This window comes from Capsella rubella, unplaced genomic scaffold (assembly GCF_000375325.1).
Source record: "Capsella rubella cultivar Monte Gargano unplaced genomic scaffold, Caprub1_0 scaffold_6, whole genome shotgun sequence".
Taxonomy (NCBI): Eukaryota; Viridiplantae; Streptophyta; class Magnoliopsida; order Brassicales; family Brassicaceae; genus Capsella; species Capsella rubella.
This window is the reverse complement of record NW_006238918.1, coordinates 9,007,445-9,023,164: the sequence shown is the minus strand read 5'-3', so window position 1 is coordinate 9,023,164 and position 15,720 is coordinate 9,007,445. Positions and strand designations below refer to the sequence as shown.

At 36.6% G+C, this 15,720-nt stretch overlaps 4 protein-coding genes across 5 annotated transcripts; all 4 read left to right on the top strand.

The window, feature by feature from the left end:
* Window positions 1-202: 202 nt before the first annotated feature.
* On the top strand, window positions 203-2,606 carry LOC17881299. Its single transcript, XM_023780010.1, has 7 exons — window positions 203-343; window positions 453-539; window positions 616-885; window positions 1,593-1,754; window positions 1,848-1,901; window positions 1,976-2,122; window positions 2,226-2,606. The coding sequence occupies exons 1-7, from the start codon at window positions 203-205 to the stop codon at window positions 2,604-2,606; spliced, it is 1,242 nt and encodes a 413-aa protein (XP_023635778.1).
* A 506-nt stretch (window positions 2,607-3,112) lies between these two features.
* Window positions 3,113-5,047, top strand: LOC17881709. Its single transcript, XM_023780147.1, has 7 exons — window positions 3,113-3,273; window positions 3,355-3,441; window positions 3,528-3,815; window positions 3,902-4,060; window positions 4,161-4,214; window positions 4,308-4,454; window positions 4,562-5,047. The coding sequence occupies exons 1-7, from the start codon at window positions 3,124-3,126 to the stop codon at window positions 4,940-4,942; spliced, it is 1,266 nt and encodes a 421-aa protein (XP_023635915.1). The 5' UTR covers window positions 3,113-3,123; the 3' UTR covers window positions 4,943-5,047.
* A 156-nt stretch (window positions 5,048-5,203) lies between these two features.
* LOC17881056 lies at window positions 5,204-13,508 on the top strand. 2 transcript variants are annotated; one of them, XM_006286829.2, is made up of 22 exons: window positions 5,204-6,197; window positions 6,481-6,596; window positions 6,926-7,134; window positions 7,363-7,482; window positions 7,633-7,761; window positions 7,855-7,980; window positions 8,194-8,249; window positions 8,351-8,450; window positions 8,520-8,637; window positions 8,830-9,039; window positions 9,356-9,677; window positions 9,813-9,906; window positions 10,149-10,257; window positions 10,474-10,745; window positions 10,909-11,036; window positions 11,157-11,391; window positions 11,498-11,686; window positions 11,766-12,052; window positions 12,293-12,512; window positions 12,624-12,866; window positions 12,975-13,066; window positions 13,157-13,508. In XM_006286829.2, the coding sequence occupies exons 1-22, from the start codon at window positions 5,332-5,334 to the stop codon at window positions 13,302-13,304; spliced, it is 4,389 nt and encodes a 1,462-aa protein (XP_006286891.1). In that variant the 5' UTR covers window positions 5,204-5,331; the 3' UTR covers window positions 13,305-13,508. The 2 variants fall into 2 exon arrangements, with proteins under 2 accessions (XP_006286891.1, XP_023635914.1); XM_023780146.1 differs by having other exon boundaries at window positions 6,106-6,197; window positions 6,874-7,134.
* A 952-nt stretch (window positions 13,509-14,460) lies between these two features.
* On the top strand, window positions 14,461-15,697 carry LOC17883374 (early nodulin-93). Its single transcript, XM_006288815.2, has 4 exons — window positions 14,461-14,666; window positions 14,749-14,810; window positions 15,075-15,150; window positions 15,486-15,697. The coding sequence occupies exons 1-4, from the start codon at window positions 14,579-14,581 to the stop codon at window positions 15,587-15,589; spliced, it is 330 nt and encodes a 109-aa protein (XP_006288877.2). The 5' UTR covers window positions 14,461-14,578; the 3' UTR covers window positions 15,590-15,697.
* Window positions 15,698-15,720: the final 23 nt, after the last annotated feature.

Sequence of the window (15,720 nt, the reverse complement as noted above, 5' to 3'; positions counted from 1 at the left end):
ATATTATATTACATTATTTATATACATAATTAATTTATATTAAATTAGCATATATATATTATATATATTGTTTTTAATTCATATTAATTTAAAAGAAGCATAAGTAATTATTAAAAAAAAAATTGTAAGCTTATAAGTAGAAATAATTTGATGATCTGACATAACAAACCTATTCTATTTGCAACCGAGAAAGAGAAAACAAATGGGAAGACAACCAAAATTGAAAATGTTCTTAACTTTTGCAATTCTATATGTTTTCTTCAATGGAGTATATGGAAGCTATTCACAAGAGATCGATATTATGTTAAAGACTCTTAATAAACCTACATTGAAGACGATCAAAGTATATATATGGATGGGTTTTGAATTTCATATACATTGCTTGTAAGTTCTATCACATATGAATTGGTTTTTGTATCCGTAATTAAATTTGATTGCTTACTTATTCGTAGAGCGAAGATGGAGATATAATAGATTGTGTGGATATCTATAAACAACCTGCTTTTGATCATCCTCTCTTAAAAGATCATAAGATTCAAGTACGTATAATATAAACTCTACCAATAGTTACAATACCAAGTTGTTTCTTTCATAGTTTATACTTTATGCATGCAGATGAAACCGAGTGTTGAATTTGTTTCGAAGAGGACTAATAATATTGCTAGTAACAGTTCTTCTAAACCGGTTACATCCCAGATTTGGACCAAATCTGGTAGATGTCCGGTAGGGACAATACCGGTTCGTAGAGTTAGTAGAGAAGACATAAGCAGAGCTTCTTCACCATCTCAGTTTGGAAGAAAAACTCCTCACGTATACAATTTTCTCCACAAAGCTAATCCCAATTTAACCGCAGAAGCTAACGCTCCCCGCCCGCAAGACCGGTCGGTATGTAAAAATTATATGATGTTGAATGCAATGAAAATTTTTTCATACAAAAAAGAATACAATGAAAGTTTTACTATTTTGTTTTCTAAAACAAAATTTAGAGAGTATTGGAGTTTTGTTTTGGAATTTTAAAATTTTTGGTCTTCAATTATTAGACCAACATTATAGGCAAGATCTTAGACAATTTTTAGGATTATTTGTGATTTAATTAAATCAAAAATACATCAAAATAACTAAGAAGCTATCTTATATCTAAATAATGTGCTAAGAAGATAAATATATAAGGGGAAAAACAATTTTCTTAATTTTTCCCTTCTTTTTTTCTTTTCTTAATTTTATCTTATGTATGTTTTAAGTTTTCAATTTTCAATAATTATAAAGTTTTCTCAAATTATAAATTTTAATTTAGTTTAATTTTATATAATTTTTCTTTTCCTAAGATCCCCAACCTAAGATGCTACCAATAAAAATGTCTCAAAACAAAAAATACAAATACAACTCTTAACTCTTACTTTTTCAAATTTATTATTAAACTAATCCTAAGTCTAAAATGTAAGATACCATTGATAATCTTGCTCTTTATACTTGGGAAAGCTAATTATGTTTTTCTCAGTTCAAGTATTTTCAAAACTTGAATAAATGGTACATGATTTTTTTCAACTTCTAGATATCTAGCTAGGCTCTAGCCATCTTTGTTGATGATATAGGAAGCCATTCTTCTTGCGGTAGGGTTCAATTACATTGGAGCTCAATCCCATATAAATGTTTGGAACCCCCCAGTAGTTGAGCATAGCGATTACAGCGCCGCGCAAATTTGGTTGATTGCTGGTCAAACAGATATATATGAGACCATTGAAGCTGGTTGGGTGGTAAGCTAGCATTTTATCACTAGATCTTATAGCTTGCTTCATAAGTAAATCTTCTACCAGTATCCGCGTAACGGTTTCTATGTATAATTCCAGGTGAATCCACGGCTTTTCGGAGACACCCGCACACGGCTCTTTGCCTACTGGACTGTAAGTAAATATCTTATGATTTACATGACTATATGCATGGCATTCACTTTCATGAATTTCAAAACCACTTGCAGACAGATGGATATGGTAAAACAGGATGCTTCAACCTCTTATGCTCAGGCTTCGTGCAAATAAGTACTCATGTAGCCTTAGGTGCAGCCATAAACCCCATTTCGAAAAAATCAGGAAAACAATATTACATCACCATTAGCTTCTTCCTGGTAAACTAATTATATGATTTATATAATAACCATATGCTATAATGTCATTGGACTTACTATAGCTCTAATGTGAATATGTGATCTTTTTACGACCGTTCTCTAGGATACCAACACCGGGAACTGGTGGATTTTGGTCGAGGACATTGTGTTGGGATACTGGCCAGGGTCACTCTTGAAAGACCTAAGACACAGTGCCACTGCGGTGCAGTGGGGTGGAGAAGTTTACAGCCCTAAGGTTAGAAATAAGCCACACACTAAAACTTCAATGGGGAGTGGAGAGTGGGCATCTAACCTCTATGGTAAAGCTTGTTACTTCACAAACATTAAGATCATGGACTATTCCTTACAGCTCAAGTATCCTCAGATGCTTTCCGAGTTCTCGGATGAGTTCAGGTGTTATTCTACATTTCTCTACCGAGAGAAAGACAAGTTGGAGCCGAACTTTTACTTTGGAGGGCCTGGCCAGAATTCTCAATGTCCTTAACTTTATGAGAAAGTTTATGTTGTTTGTATTCAACAACTTGAGTTGTAAAATTGATTGTCTTAACTCTGTCTGATAAACCAAGTTGTGAAATTGATTATCTTTAACTCATAATTAAAAGATTCTTTACTTCAATTTATTTATTTTTTCTTAAAAGAAAAGACTCTTTAATTATTATGAGTTAGAGGTTTCGGATGTTAAAGAATTTTAGATTTCATTTCAATAGTTTTGCAATTGAAAGGTATAATCGAGTTATAAAAATTATATATAAAGCCTAATAAACCAAAATTTTATAAATAATAATAAAAAGATGTCTTAAACAAAAAATTTCCTTTTAAACCAAATCTCCCCAAAAAAATATCATTTTAAATAAAATCTTGCTTGTATAAATGAAAATTTCTTTTCATAATTTTTGTATAGAATGGGGCTCGTAAGTAAAGTCTATATATATTTGTATGGACATTATTAATGATCCATAACAAGAACATATCTTAATCCTGTTTTCAACGTACCCAATACAATGGAAAGACAAGCGGCATTGAGAAAGTTCTTATTTATTGCGATCTTCGTCTGTGCCTTCTATAATGGAGTCTATGGAAGAAGAGCTTCTCATCAAGAGATCAATATGAAGTTAAAGACTCTTAATAAGCCTGCATCTAAGACTATCAAAGTAAGGATTATATATTTACTTCTATCGATTCTTTATGGTTTCTTGAATTCTAAAAAAGATTGTGTTTATATATTTTTATAGAGCGAAGATGGAGATATAATCGATTGTGTAGATATCTATAAACAACCTGCTTTTGATCATCCTGCCTTAAGAAATCACAAGATTCAGGTAAACAAATTCTATTATCTTTGCATGCATGCACATTTTGTTTCATCTTTTAATGACTTACAACTTCTATATATATACGCATGCAGATGAAACCAAGTGTGGAGTTTGTTTCAAAGAAGACAAATAGTCCCACGGACGGTTCTTCAAAACCTATCACATCCCAAACTTGGTCCAAATCTGGTGGATGTCCCGTAGGGACAGTACCAATTCGTAGAGTCAGTAAAGAAGACTTACGTAGAGCCTCTTCACTGTCTCAATTCGGAAGAAAAACTCCTCAAGTATACGATTTTCGCGATAAAGCAAACCAACTCAAGGCTAATAATATCAATGGAACTGCTGAAAAATCATACAATCCTCGTCCGAAAAACCGATCGGTATGTAAATGATATGAAGTTTAATGGAATGAAACTTTTACATATTGTTAACTCTAGTAAACCCTTCTTGTTTCTTGATGATATAGGAGGCGATTCTTATCGCGACAGGGAATTATCTTGGCGCTCAATCCGATATAAATACTTGGAACCCTCAAGGAGTTCAATGTAGCGACTACAGCTCTGCCCAAATATGGCTACTTGCTGGTTACCCGGAAATATCTGAAAGCATAGAAGCTGGTTGGATGGTAAAAACATATATATCCCTAAAGATATAAAATATAAACTAGCTTCAAAAGTAGAGTCATTAACCAGTCACCCTAAACCGGTTGCCATATTCTAATTCAGGTGAATCCAGCTGTTTTTGGAGACACTCGCACACGGCTCTTCACTTACTGGACTGTTAAGTAACATCATGACATGACATAATAACAATAGACATAACATTCACTTTTTTCATGTATTTAATAACTAATCTTTGGACTTGGGTTGCAGAATGATGCATATAGTAAAACAGGCTGCATCAACCTCTTATGTTCAGGCTTCGTGCAAATAAGTACTAAAGTAGCCCTTGGCGCAACCATAGACCCTGTTTCGAGTATCTCCAGTACCCAATATCACATGTCCATTAGCATAAATTTGGTAACAATTTTCCATTTTACTATATCATATCATATATCATGAGTTTACAAGTCTACAAAAACACGTATGTTCTTACTCTAATGCTCTATCTCCAATCTTGTTTCAAGGATCCGGACAGTGGGAACTGGTGGCTAACATACAATGAGTTTGTGTTAGGATACTGGCCAGGGACACTCTTCCAAGACCTAAGACAAAACGCCACCACAGTGCAATGGGGTGGAGAAGTCTATAGCCCTAACGTGAGGATGAAGCCACACACCAAAACTCCAATGGGAAGTGGAGATTGGGCTTATAACCTCTATGGCAAAGCTTGTTTCCACACAAACATTAGGATCAAGGACAATTCATGGCAAGTCAAGTTTCCCAAAGTTCTCGTCGAGTTCTCGGATGAGAAAGAGTGTTATTCTACATTGCTCAACCGTAAGATGGACAAGTCAGAGCCGATGTTTTACTTTGGAGGACCTGGTCAGAATCCTCGATGTCCTTGAGGCTTTACTTCATCGTACAGTTTAGTCTCGTATCAAACCAGAATAAAAGAAAAAAACTCTTTAAAATTTGGTTAACTCGGTTAAAATTCGGTTTACTAGTTAAAAGAGAGATGATATTAGCTAACCGGTTTGGAATGACTAGACCGTCGGATTTATCCAGCATTGAACCAAAATTACTGAGATGAACCGGATTTAACCAAAAAATATTGAAAATATCGATCATTGTCCTCTTCTTCTTCTCTACGAGTTCTCTCCTCTCTCTCACTTTTGTCAGTGGGAGTTTCGCTTCTTGTCAAACGAAGACTATATGTACACTTGTACACAAGTACCTATAAGCTTCACTGAATTTGTTGTAGCGAGACTTTTTGAACTTCTCTTCATCACCTCAAATGCTCCATGAATCGATTTTGACTCCAATCAAACACTGTTATGACTCCAGATACTTACCAATGGCTAAACTCCACTTCGTCTTCCTCGTTGCTGCTTTAGCTTTCACCATAAACCCTAGCTTATCATCGTCCATAGATTCGTATTCGGAATCGGATTTAGAATCGTTTGTTTTCCACCAGGATTACGCTCCGCCGTCTCCGCCACCACCTCCACCGCACGGACCTTCGGTGTCATGTAACGAAGATCTCGGAGGCGTTGGGGATTTGGATTCGACTTGTGAAATCGTCTCCGATTTGGACCTTACTGGCGATGTTTATATCTCTGGGAAAGGTAATTTCGTCGTCCTTCCTGGTGTTAGGTTCAATTGTGCGATCGCTGGGTGTTCGATAGCTGTAAATGTTTCTGGGAACTTCTCTTTGGGTGCCAAATCCAGTATTGTTGCTGGGAGTTTCGAGTTAACGGCTGATAACGCTAGTTTTGCTGATGATTCGGTTGTGGATACGACTGGTTTTGCTGGAGATCCACCGTCTCAGACTAGTGGTACGCCTCATGGTATTGATGGTGCTGGTGGCGGACATGGTGGTAGAGGTGCTAATTGTTTGACTGATAATAAGAAGCTTCCTGAAGATGTTTGGGGAGGTGATGCTTATTCGTGGTCGACTTTGCAGAAGCCGTCGAGTTATGGTAGTAAAGGCGGATCAAGTAGTAAGGAAATTGATTATGGAGGGGGTGGAGGTGGGAGAGTGAAGATGAATATTTCGCAGTTTCTGGAGGTTAATGGCAGTGTTTTGGCTGATGGAGCTACCGGAGGAGCCAAAGGCGGTGGTGGAGCTGGTGGCAGCATCTTCATTACGGCGTATAAGATGTAATCACCTTTCTAATCCATGTTTTCGAACTGATTTTAGTCTATATGGAGAGCAGAAATAGGCAGGATTTGCAAGTGCTCTTAACTTAAGTATTCTAGAACTGTGATCATGTGTTTTCACTATTCTCATTTGGAAACCTTTTGACTAATGATTCGCAGTATTAATGAAGTACATAAATGGCTAATTTAAATATTTCCAACTTACTCGTAAATAGCAGTATTTGTTTTTCCTGAGTAACCTCACTGTATCCTCTATCATAGTATGATTTTGTTTGAAATGCAGGACTGGAATAGGTCGGATAAGTGCCTGTGGTGGAGATGGTTATGGTGGTGGGGGTGGAGGCAGAGTATCTGTTGATATTTTTAGCAGGCATGATGACCCCAAGATCTTTGTGCATGGTAAGATACTTTTTCCCTAGGATGACTGGCTGATAACCAGAATTTTTGCATGAGTAGTGATTGTTCCGGAAATTGAAGAAGGCTAATGCTCCAAAAAATTATTCATGTCATGAGTAGGGATTGAACAACTATTACTTAATACTACAACATTCGCATTTGGTCTGTTGTAGGAACTTTTATGCGTTAGTAAGCTGATGAATTAACGTTTCCAGCAAAGTTACATCATCTTGTGTATTGCTTGATTTTCTGGTTTACGTCTGCATGTTCAATTACATAGGTTCCTAACATCATTTTCAAACATGTGAACGGTATGGTTCTCCTACGTATAGGTGGACACAGTATTGGATGTCCAGATAACTCTGGTGCTGCGGGGACTCTTTACGATGCTGTTCTCCAGAGCCTTTTTGTTAGCAATCACAATCTGACAACAGATACTTATACGCTTCTCTTAGAATTTCCCTTACAGCATCTTTGGACCAATGTTTATATTCAGGATCGTGCACGTGCTACTTGTCCTCTGCTATGGAGTCGTGTCCAGGTAGGAAACTGGATTCTCAAATACAGGCCTTCTAAGTATAGGCTAACTGTTTATCATTGATCTTTAGAAGATGAAAAATTCTTCGGTTTGTAAGCCTAGCTATTGTTTTACTATAATTTAGTCGTCTCTTGACATGCTTTCAGTTTGCCTATTTAATATGTTTTTATCTTTTCAGTATATAGGATTGTAAAATTTTGATCTACTACACTAACCAAGATTTATGTTTAGGTTCAAGGACAGATTAGTCTGTTTACTGGTGGTGTTTTAAGCTTTGGATTAGCTCATTATGCTACATCCGAGTTTGAGTTACTGGCTGAAGAACTCTTGATGAGTGACTCTACTGTCAAGGTGATAAGTCATTGATAATTATTCTGTTTCTCCATTTCTCTGTTGGAAACTTTATTTCTGTGCTGTGATTATTTTCTGTGTTCGAAACTCCATAATCTATTTTCTTACTCGTGTGAATCAGACGTTAATGCTTTATCTGCGATGTACCAGGTTTATGGGGCATTACGCATGACTGTCAAGATAATGCTGATGTGGAATTCAAAATTGCATATAGATGGAGGAGGAGATACAACTGTGGCGACTTCAATGCTTGAGGCTAGCAATTTGTTCGTTCTCAGGGTATGCAAAACATTCGTGTCGGTTTTTTATTCATCTTGTGATCTGGGGCTTACATTTCTGCTTATATTTTTGTGTCCACTGATCTGGATATAGGAATCATCTATCATTAGGTCAAATGCAAATCTCGAAGTTCATGGACAAGGTTTCTTGAATCTAACTGGACCAGGGGATTCAATTGAAGCACAACGGCTTGTTTTGTCACTGTTTTACCGGATCAATGTAAGGAGTTTCATGTGCTCTTTTGTGACTATCATCAATGTGATTGACACAAAGATTTTCTGCAAATATAAATGGCGTTTATTTTTGTTCAAGTTTGCCACAAAACTTGACAAGCTCTACTCAAAAGACTCTTGTGACAGTTTAAAGTATAGATATAGGAATAAATTCTAGCTGACTTTTTAAGAAATCTTTTTTTTTTTCCTGGGATTGAAGGTTGGGCTTGGATCTATTTTGCGTGGTCCTCTACTGAATGTTTCAAAAGATGCTGTGTAAGTTTGGAGAAAAAAAGGCCATAATGCACTCTGTTTTTCTTTTCATTATTCGTCTGATACAGAAATAGCAAATATCACTTGAGCTCATCTCCTCGCAGTACACCGAAGCTCTATTGTGAACGAAAAGATTGCCCTTATGAACTACTAAATCCTCCAGAGGATTGCAGTGTCAATTCATCAATGTCCTTTACCCTTAAGGTATTTTGTAACTTTTCTTTAGCATGCTTCTACTAGCTTGAGAGTTCTGAAAAATAATTTTCCTTCTAGATATGTCGGGTTGAAGATATCATCATCAAAGGATTAATTAAAGGATCAGTTGTTCATTTCCACCGAGCAAAAACTGTTACCCTTGAATCATCCGGAGAAATTAGTGCCACTGGCATGGGTAAGCGATAATTGCTTTTCATTCAGTTTTTGTTTTAAGCGTACATCCTTGTTCCACTTTGGTCTGTTATCCGAATAGGATCTAATCTGTTTCCCACCCTCCATATGAGAGAAGAGCAGTATGTTCTTGCTTTTTTTGTAATTTGTTCTCTTGCTATATAGAAATGATTTTTTTTTTTAATATGTTTTGCAGGTTGTAGGGGTGGAGTAGGTGAAGGTAAATTCCTTGGCAATGGGATTGGAAGTGGTGGTGGGCATGGTGGTCAAGGAGGAAGGGCATGTTATGATGGTAGTTGTGTTGAGGGTGGCATTATATATGGAAATGCAAATCTCCCATGTGAGCTTGGCAGTGGAAGTGGCAGCTATTCTTCAGGGTATTCTTCTGCTGGTGGTGGTATTATAGGTATGAAAATGTTAGATTTTGATGGTTCTTTAGTTCGATCAAGCTTGAGAGGTTAGATTGTGTTGTAGGTGTTAATAGAGAATGTATACCTTAGACAGACTACTGATCATTTTGGTATTGTGTTTGTCAAATATTTAGTCAATCATCGTTTGTTTATTTTATCAGAAGTATCCTGTTAGAATTGTTGAAGCTTGTCACCATTTAGCTATTAGCATATACAAATACTACAATACATGGTTGTGATTGCTATAAATTTTAGTACTTGTCAAGATGATTTCTCATAATATGCTTTTTCATTATTTATGACTCTTTTCAGTGATTGGTTCAATGGAGCAGCCAGTGACTATTTTATCACTTGAAGGCTCAATTAGAGCCGATGGAGAAAATGTCACACGTGCGGTTAGGACTGAAAAAGGCTATGGTATAGCACCTGGTGGTGGTTCTGGTGGTACAATCCTCTTGTTCCTGCGTTACCTTGTTTTAGGAGAGTCATCTGTTCTCTCAAGTGGCGGTGGATCTGGAAGTCCTATTGGTAGTGGCGGTGGAGGAGGTGGGAGAGTTCATTTTCATTGGTCAAACATTCCCACAGGTGACATATACCAGCCTATTGCTAGTGTTAAAGGAATAATCCATGCAAGGTCCGTATATTATGCATTTGCCTTGGCCAATATTTTTCTTTTCTGACATTGGTTGCATTTTAATTGTTGTTATTAAATTGAATTCTCTACAGTTCTAGCCTTTCATATTTGAAACAAATTCGTAACTAATTGTAGGGGAGGAGTGGGGAAAGATGAGGCCTTTTTTGGCGAAAATGGTACTGTGACTGGAAAAGCGTGTCCAAAGGGACTCTATGGTATTTTGTGCAAGGTACAAAAAGGAAAATGTGTACCTTTTTTTTCTATATCATATTGGTGAATGAAATATTTCTCTTGGCGTTTTGTTGTCTTGCTAGCATAGGAGTTGGTATGTCAGTCAAGAGATTATATGCTCATGTATAATGGGATTACTGTTTTGTGTTTACTGATGGAGTATCGTTTTAACTCATATCAGTTAGCTGCCCTATATTCCGCTTCAGATATTATACCCAAATATTCTGATATTTTCTTCAGGAATGCCCATCTGGTACATACAAGAATGTCACAGGATCTAATGCAACTCTTTGTCGTCCTTGTCCTGTCAATGAGCTCCCAACACGTGCTGTCTACCTTCCAGTTCGAGGTAAAATAGGGTTATTTATGATTTGAACTCTTATGTATTATGTAGGTGCTATATAAACCTTACCCTAATCGATGACTTGGTCCATGCAAATTTTTCCATGGCTATTGATGTTATGTATGATGCTTTTCTTCTTAAGCATAACACCTTCACCTTTAAACTGATGTCGTAAATGTCCATGGCTCGCTGATAATCCTTGAATGTTCAATTTATTGACAGGTGGTGTATCTGAGACACCATGTCCATACCGATGTATATCCGAAATGTATCACATGCCACACTGTTACACAGCGCTGGAAGAGCTAATTTATTTATTTGGTGGGCCTTGGTTGTTCGGCCTTTTTCTGATGGTTCTCCTCATCCTCTTAGCACTTGTACTAAGTGTTGCGCGGATGAAATTTGTTGGAGTTGATGATTTACCTGGCCCAGCTCCCTCACAACATTGCTCTCAAATAGATCATTCCTTCCCATTCCTGGAATCATTAAATGAGGTTGGCTTATTTTATCGATTTTTAAACTTTAAATGTGGATTTCTGCTTATTCTAGACTTTCTGGGCTTAACACTATTGGTGAAGTGATGAAGGATATAAGTTGCAGAGCACTACTTATTGTTACGCTGTCTGATGTAATTTATGCATGTTCTCCTTTTTTCAGGTGCTGGAAACAAATAGAGCAGAGCAATCACAGAGTCATGTGCATAGAATATATTTTATGGGTCCTAATACATTCAGTGAGCCCTGGCATCTTTCTCATACCCCACCAGATCAGATAAAAGAGATAGTGTAAGTTGTTGTTTCTAATCCCAAGCTGATCTGTTTATGTATCTCATGGCTTTGCCTAAAGTAAATTGCAGTTGGTCAACTGTTCTAACTTCTCTGTGTTTTGATTTTTTGGTTCAATAGATATAGGGACGCATTCAACACGTTTGTCGACGAGATCAATGCAATAGCTGCATATCAATGGTGGGAGGGTGCAATTTATAGTATACTTTCAGTATTCGCCTATCCGCTTGCGTGGTCATGGAAACAATGGCGGCGGAAGTTGAAGTTGCAAAGATTGCGTGACTTTGTACGTTCTGAATATGATCATTCATGTCTACGTTCCTGTCGCTCCCGAGCTTTATACGAGGGTCTTAAGGTACCTTCTTCATCAGGAATGCTTAGTAGATGTTAGATTTTATTTTCTATAATATCTTTACTAGGATTTTATTTCTTAAACTATAGTTCCATCCATGTTTATTTAGGTTGCTGCCACCTCTGATTTGATGCTAGCATATCTTGATATATTCCTTGGTGGGGATGAAAAAAGGTCAGACCTTCCACCTCGGCTGCACCTTAGATTTCCAATGCCCATATTATATGGGGGTGATGGCAGTTACATGGCTCCTTTCTCACTACAAAATGACAACATTCTTACAAATCTCATGAGCCAGGTTGGTTTTTAGATTAAGGCATTTTCTGTGGCCATGTTAAATATCGTACTGAATCTTTCTTACTTCTACGTTCTCTCAGGTTCTTCCGCCCACTACTTGGTACAGACTGGTGGCTGGTTTGAATGCTCAACTACGTCTTGTTCATCGTGGGAGACTAAGAGCAACACTGCGCCCTGTTCTGGGATGGTTAGAAACGCATGCTAATCCTGCTCTGAAAACATATGGCATTCGAGTTGATCTGGCCTGGTTCCAGATTACAGCATGTGGTTATTGCCAATATGGACTCTTGATTCATGCCGTGGAGGAAAGTGAACCAGCATCACCTCAACATACCAGTGGAACCACATGGACTGAGATACAGTCACGGTAAATAAATGATAATCACATCCGTTCATTCATAGTGACAGTAGTCATAAATTCTATTCATAACACCTTATGTGATGTGTTGTTTCAGATTATATATCATATAATCCAGTATATCTAGAAAAACCAGATGCTTTGTTATTTCTGTTTCTTAGTTATATAAATTTAGTGAGCCTTCTTTCGTGATCTTGTAACTTGTATCTTTTGTTGTACATTTTAATGGTGTGTTCTTGCATATTTTAGTTACAGTGTGAAGGGCACATATAAAGAAGAATCTTCAACACATTTAGGAGAGAGTTTACTCAGCAGCCCAACTCACAGAAACTCTGACTATTCTACAATACGGAAAAGGAATTATGGAGAGATTATTACCCTTGATAGCTTACAGAGTCTGAAAGAGAGGAGATGTATATATTTCCTTCTCTCTTTCATAGTTCATAATACTAAACCTGTCGGCCACCAGGTGTCTCTGTCAAACCCCGTTTATTATGAATACCTTCTTTTACATATTTTCTATCAGCTTTTGCAAGAATCTAATCCATCATTCTCCCTGATTTCTTTTGTGATATTGCAGGATCTTGTTGGCTTAGTTATTTCAATGTTACTATTAGGAGATTTTAGTCTAGTCTTGCTCACACTACTCCAGCTGTATACAATATCTATGCTGGATGTGTTTTTGGCCTTATTTATACTACCTATCGGCTTGCTTCTGCCGTTTCCTGCTGGGATAAATGCTTTATTTAGTCACGGACAAAGACAATCAGCTGGCCTAGGACGTGTTTACGCCCTGTGGAATTTCATGTCCTTAGTGAACGTGGTAAGCTACTCTTTCCCGTGCTGAAATGAATTTGATGGGTGATAGTGTTTGTTGCTCCATTTACGAATATCCAGTTTTTTCTTACAAGTTTTGGATTAATGCTGGCAGTTTGTTGCTTTCCTCTGCGGATATGTTCACTATCATAGCGAATCATCATCGGCTAGCAAGAAAATCCCATTTCAGCCGTGGAATATTAACATGTGAGTTTGCTTTACTTTGTTAGTTCAGCCGTTACAGTCTCTGGCCGGAGAATGAATGAATAAATGATAGATTGGTGTGTGTGGATGCAGGGGTGAAAGTGAATGGTGGATATTTCCAGGAGGGCTTGTGGTTTGTAAGATAATACAATCGCAGCTCTTAAACCGGCATGTGGCAAACCTGGAGATACAAGACCGTTCATTGTACAGTAAAGATTATGAGCAGTTTTGGCAGTCGTGACAAAATCAGGTTAAGATGCAAAATGCTTCTTGCAAGTCATGCTGCTCTATAGAGAGAGAATAGAAGCTAGGATGCATAACAAAACTGGGATGGACTGTAATTATTGTTTCGTTGTTCTGAAGTTTCCGGATGAGTTTCTTAATCTCCGTTTGATCTTATTTATTATTATCGAAAAAATGAATAATTAGTCGGCCGTTAAACAAATTATATAGCTTTTGCTGGGAATGTGAAAAATGAGTAAACTGAATTACAAGAGATGTTGACAAGTGATGTAAGTAGGCATGACCAAAATCTAATCTTAACCGCCTCAACCGTATTTCTAACCGTAATCGAACTGTTTACTAATCGTAACCGTATAAAACGGTTAAAAATCGTAACCGTTAACCGTACAAGTAAATTAGCTTCGGTTAAAGAAAAATACTAACCGTAACCGTTAATTAACCATAACCGTAATAAACCACCGGTTAACCGTACAGTTAAATATTCCGTTAATTGCATATTTAAATCCTTAAAATAAATTATATTGTAACTGTATACAATGAAAAGACACATCAAATGTTTGTATAAAATTTTCACCTTATTAAAAGCAACACAACAAATTGAACTCGTAAGTAATCAAAACATTTCATACTAAACTATTTTTATTCTTATTTCGTATGTTGAGTTTCTCAGTTTCGATCTAATACCCAGATTTAAAGTAAAAATATTTAAAATCACATATATTTTTTACTTGTAAAATAAATAATATTTCATAAGATTTTATCTCCAATATTAATATTATAATAATTATCAAATAACCGTGACTGTATTAACCGTAACCGTAATTAACCGTAACTGTATATATATTGGTTAAAATAAATTATAACCGTTAACCGGTGGTTAATTAACTATAACCATATTAACTGTAACTATTCATGCCTAGATGTAAGTGAATAATTTGGTTTTTTCATCTGACTTTAAAAATAGCTTCCATGGAAACTATCTAGGGTGGGCTAGTAAGCACTAATAGTAATAGTTCTCTTTAATAATTCTCATTAATATTCATGGACTAAACAATTTTTTTGACAATTTCGTTTTCAATATCGGCGTTTTGATTATTTTAGCTAAAAGATTCCTTCCTTCTTATTAAAAAAAAAAAAAAAAAAACAACGAATTATTAAATTTTCTCACCGGAGAACTTGAAAAAGAGCAAAAAGCAAAAGCCAAATCGCGACCCGTCTCTCTCTCTCTCTCTCTCTCTCTCAAAATTCAAAGATCAAACAAACCGGTCGGAAATGGTTAACCGGAGCCAACAGAGTCTCTTCCTCATAGCTTCTCCCGACGAGATCGATAAGATCCGCCGTGCCGAATCTTCCAAACAAGGTCTCTCTCTCTCTCTCTTTTTACAAACAAAAAAAAAAAGAATCCTTCTTTTAAAGTTGATGATTTTTCAATAATGTTACAGCCGGAGCTATTGCCGGAGCCAAAGCAGCCGCCGTAGCTGCCGTCGCCAGTGCGATTCCCACAGTAATCATTTCATCTCCCAGATTTATTCATTCTATCAATAGCAAAAACAAATTTTTAAGTCACTCTGTTCGAAATTGAGAATCTTAAAACGACATAGTTTTATGTTGTTCTGTATCTTGACTTGGTGATGCTATAGACAAAGTTTTAAGCTTTGTCTCACTTTTGTAATCTCTGTGAAGCAAATGTTTGATTTCTAGACTCATTCCTTAGTGATGTATGTGATGAAATTGAAACGTTTAAAACCCGTGAGCTCTTGCTTGACAGTTAGCTGCGGTTCGTATGATCCCATGGGCAAAGGCTAACCTCAACTACACTGCTCAAGCACTCATTGTATCTTCAGGTTTAGCTCTCTCTTATAACTCTATCTTTCTCCTGGAACTAAGTAGAAGAAGCTTGAACATTGTTGTAGAAGCACTGATCAGTGTGTTAGTTTTATGAACATTGTTGTAGAATCATAGATGAGTGTGTTAGTTTTATGAACATTGTTGTAGAAGCATGGATGAGTGTGTTAGTTTTATAAACATTGTTGTAGAATCATTGATGAGTGTGTTAGTTTTATGAACATTGTTGTAGAAGCATTGATGAGTGGGGAGTTCTATTTCTCCATTACCTTTGTGTTATTTTTATTCTGGTTCTTGATTCATGAAAGTTTCAATCTTGTGATCATCGGAACAGCCTCCATCGCTGCGTTCTTCATAACTGCGGACAAAACCATTCTACAAGGCGCAAGGAGAAACACCGAGGCTCAGTTAAAGAAAGCTCAGCAAGATTCTAAATAATTTTCACATTATATTTGTAACTCAAATCAATCACTCTTATCTTTCTCTGCTTTTGTATGCATATTTTGCTTTTGATTCGAAATAAAAGAGTGTTATTATTACAAGGAATAGCAAATTTTATAAAGAACATC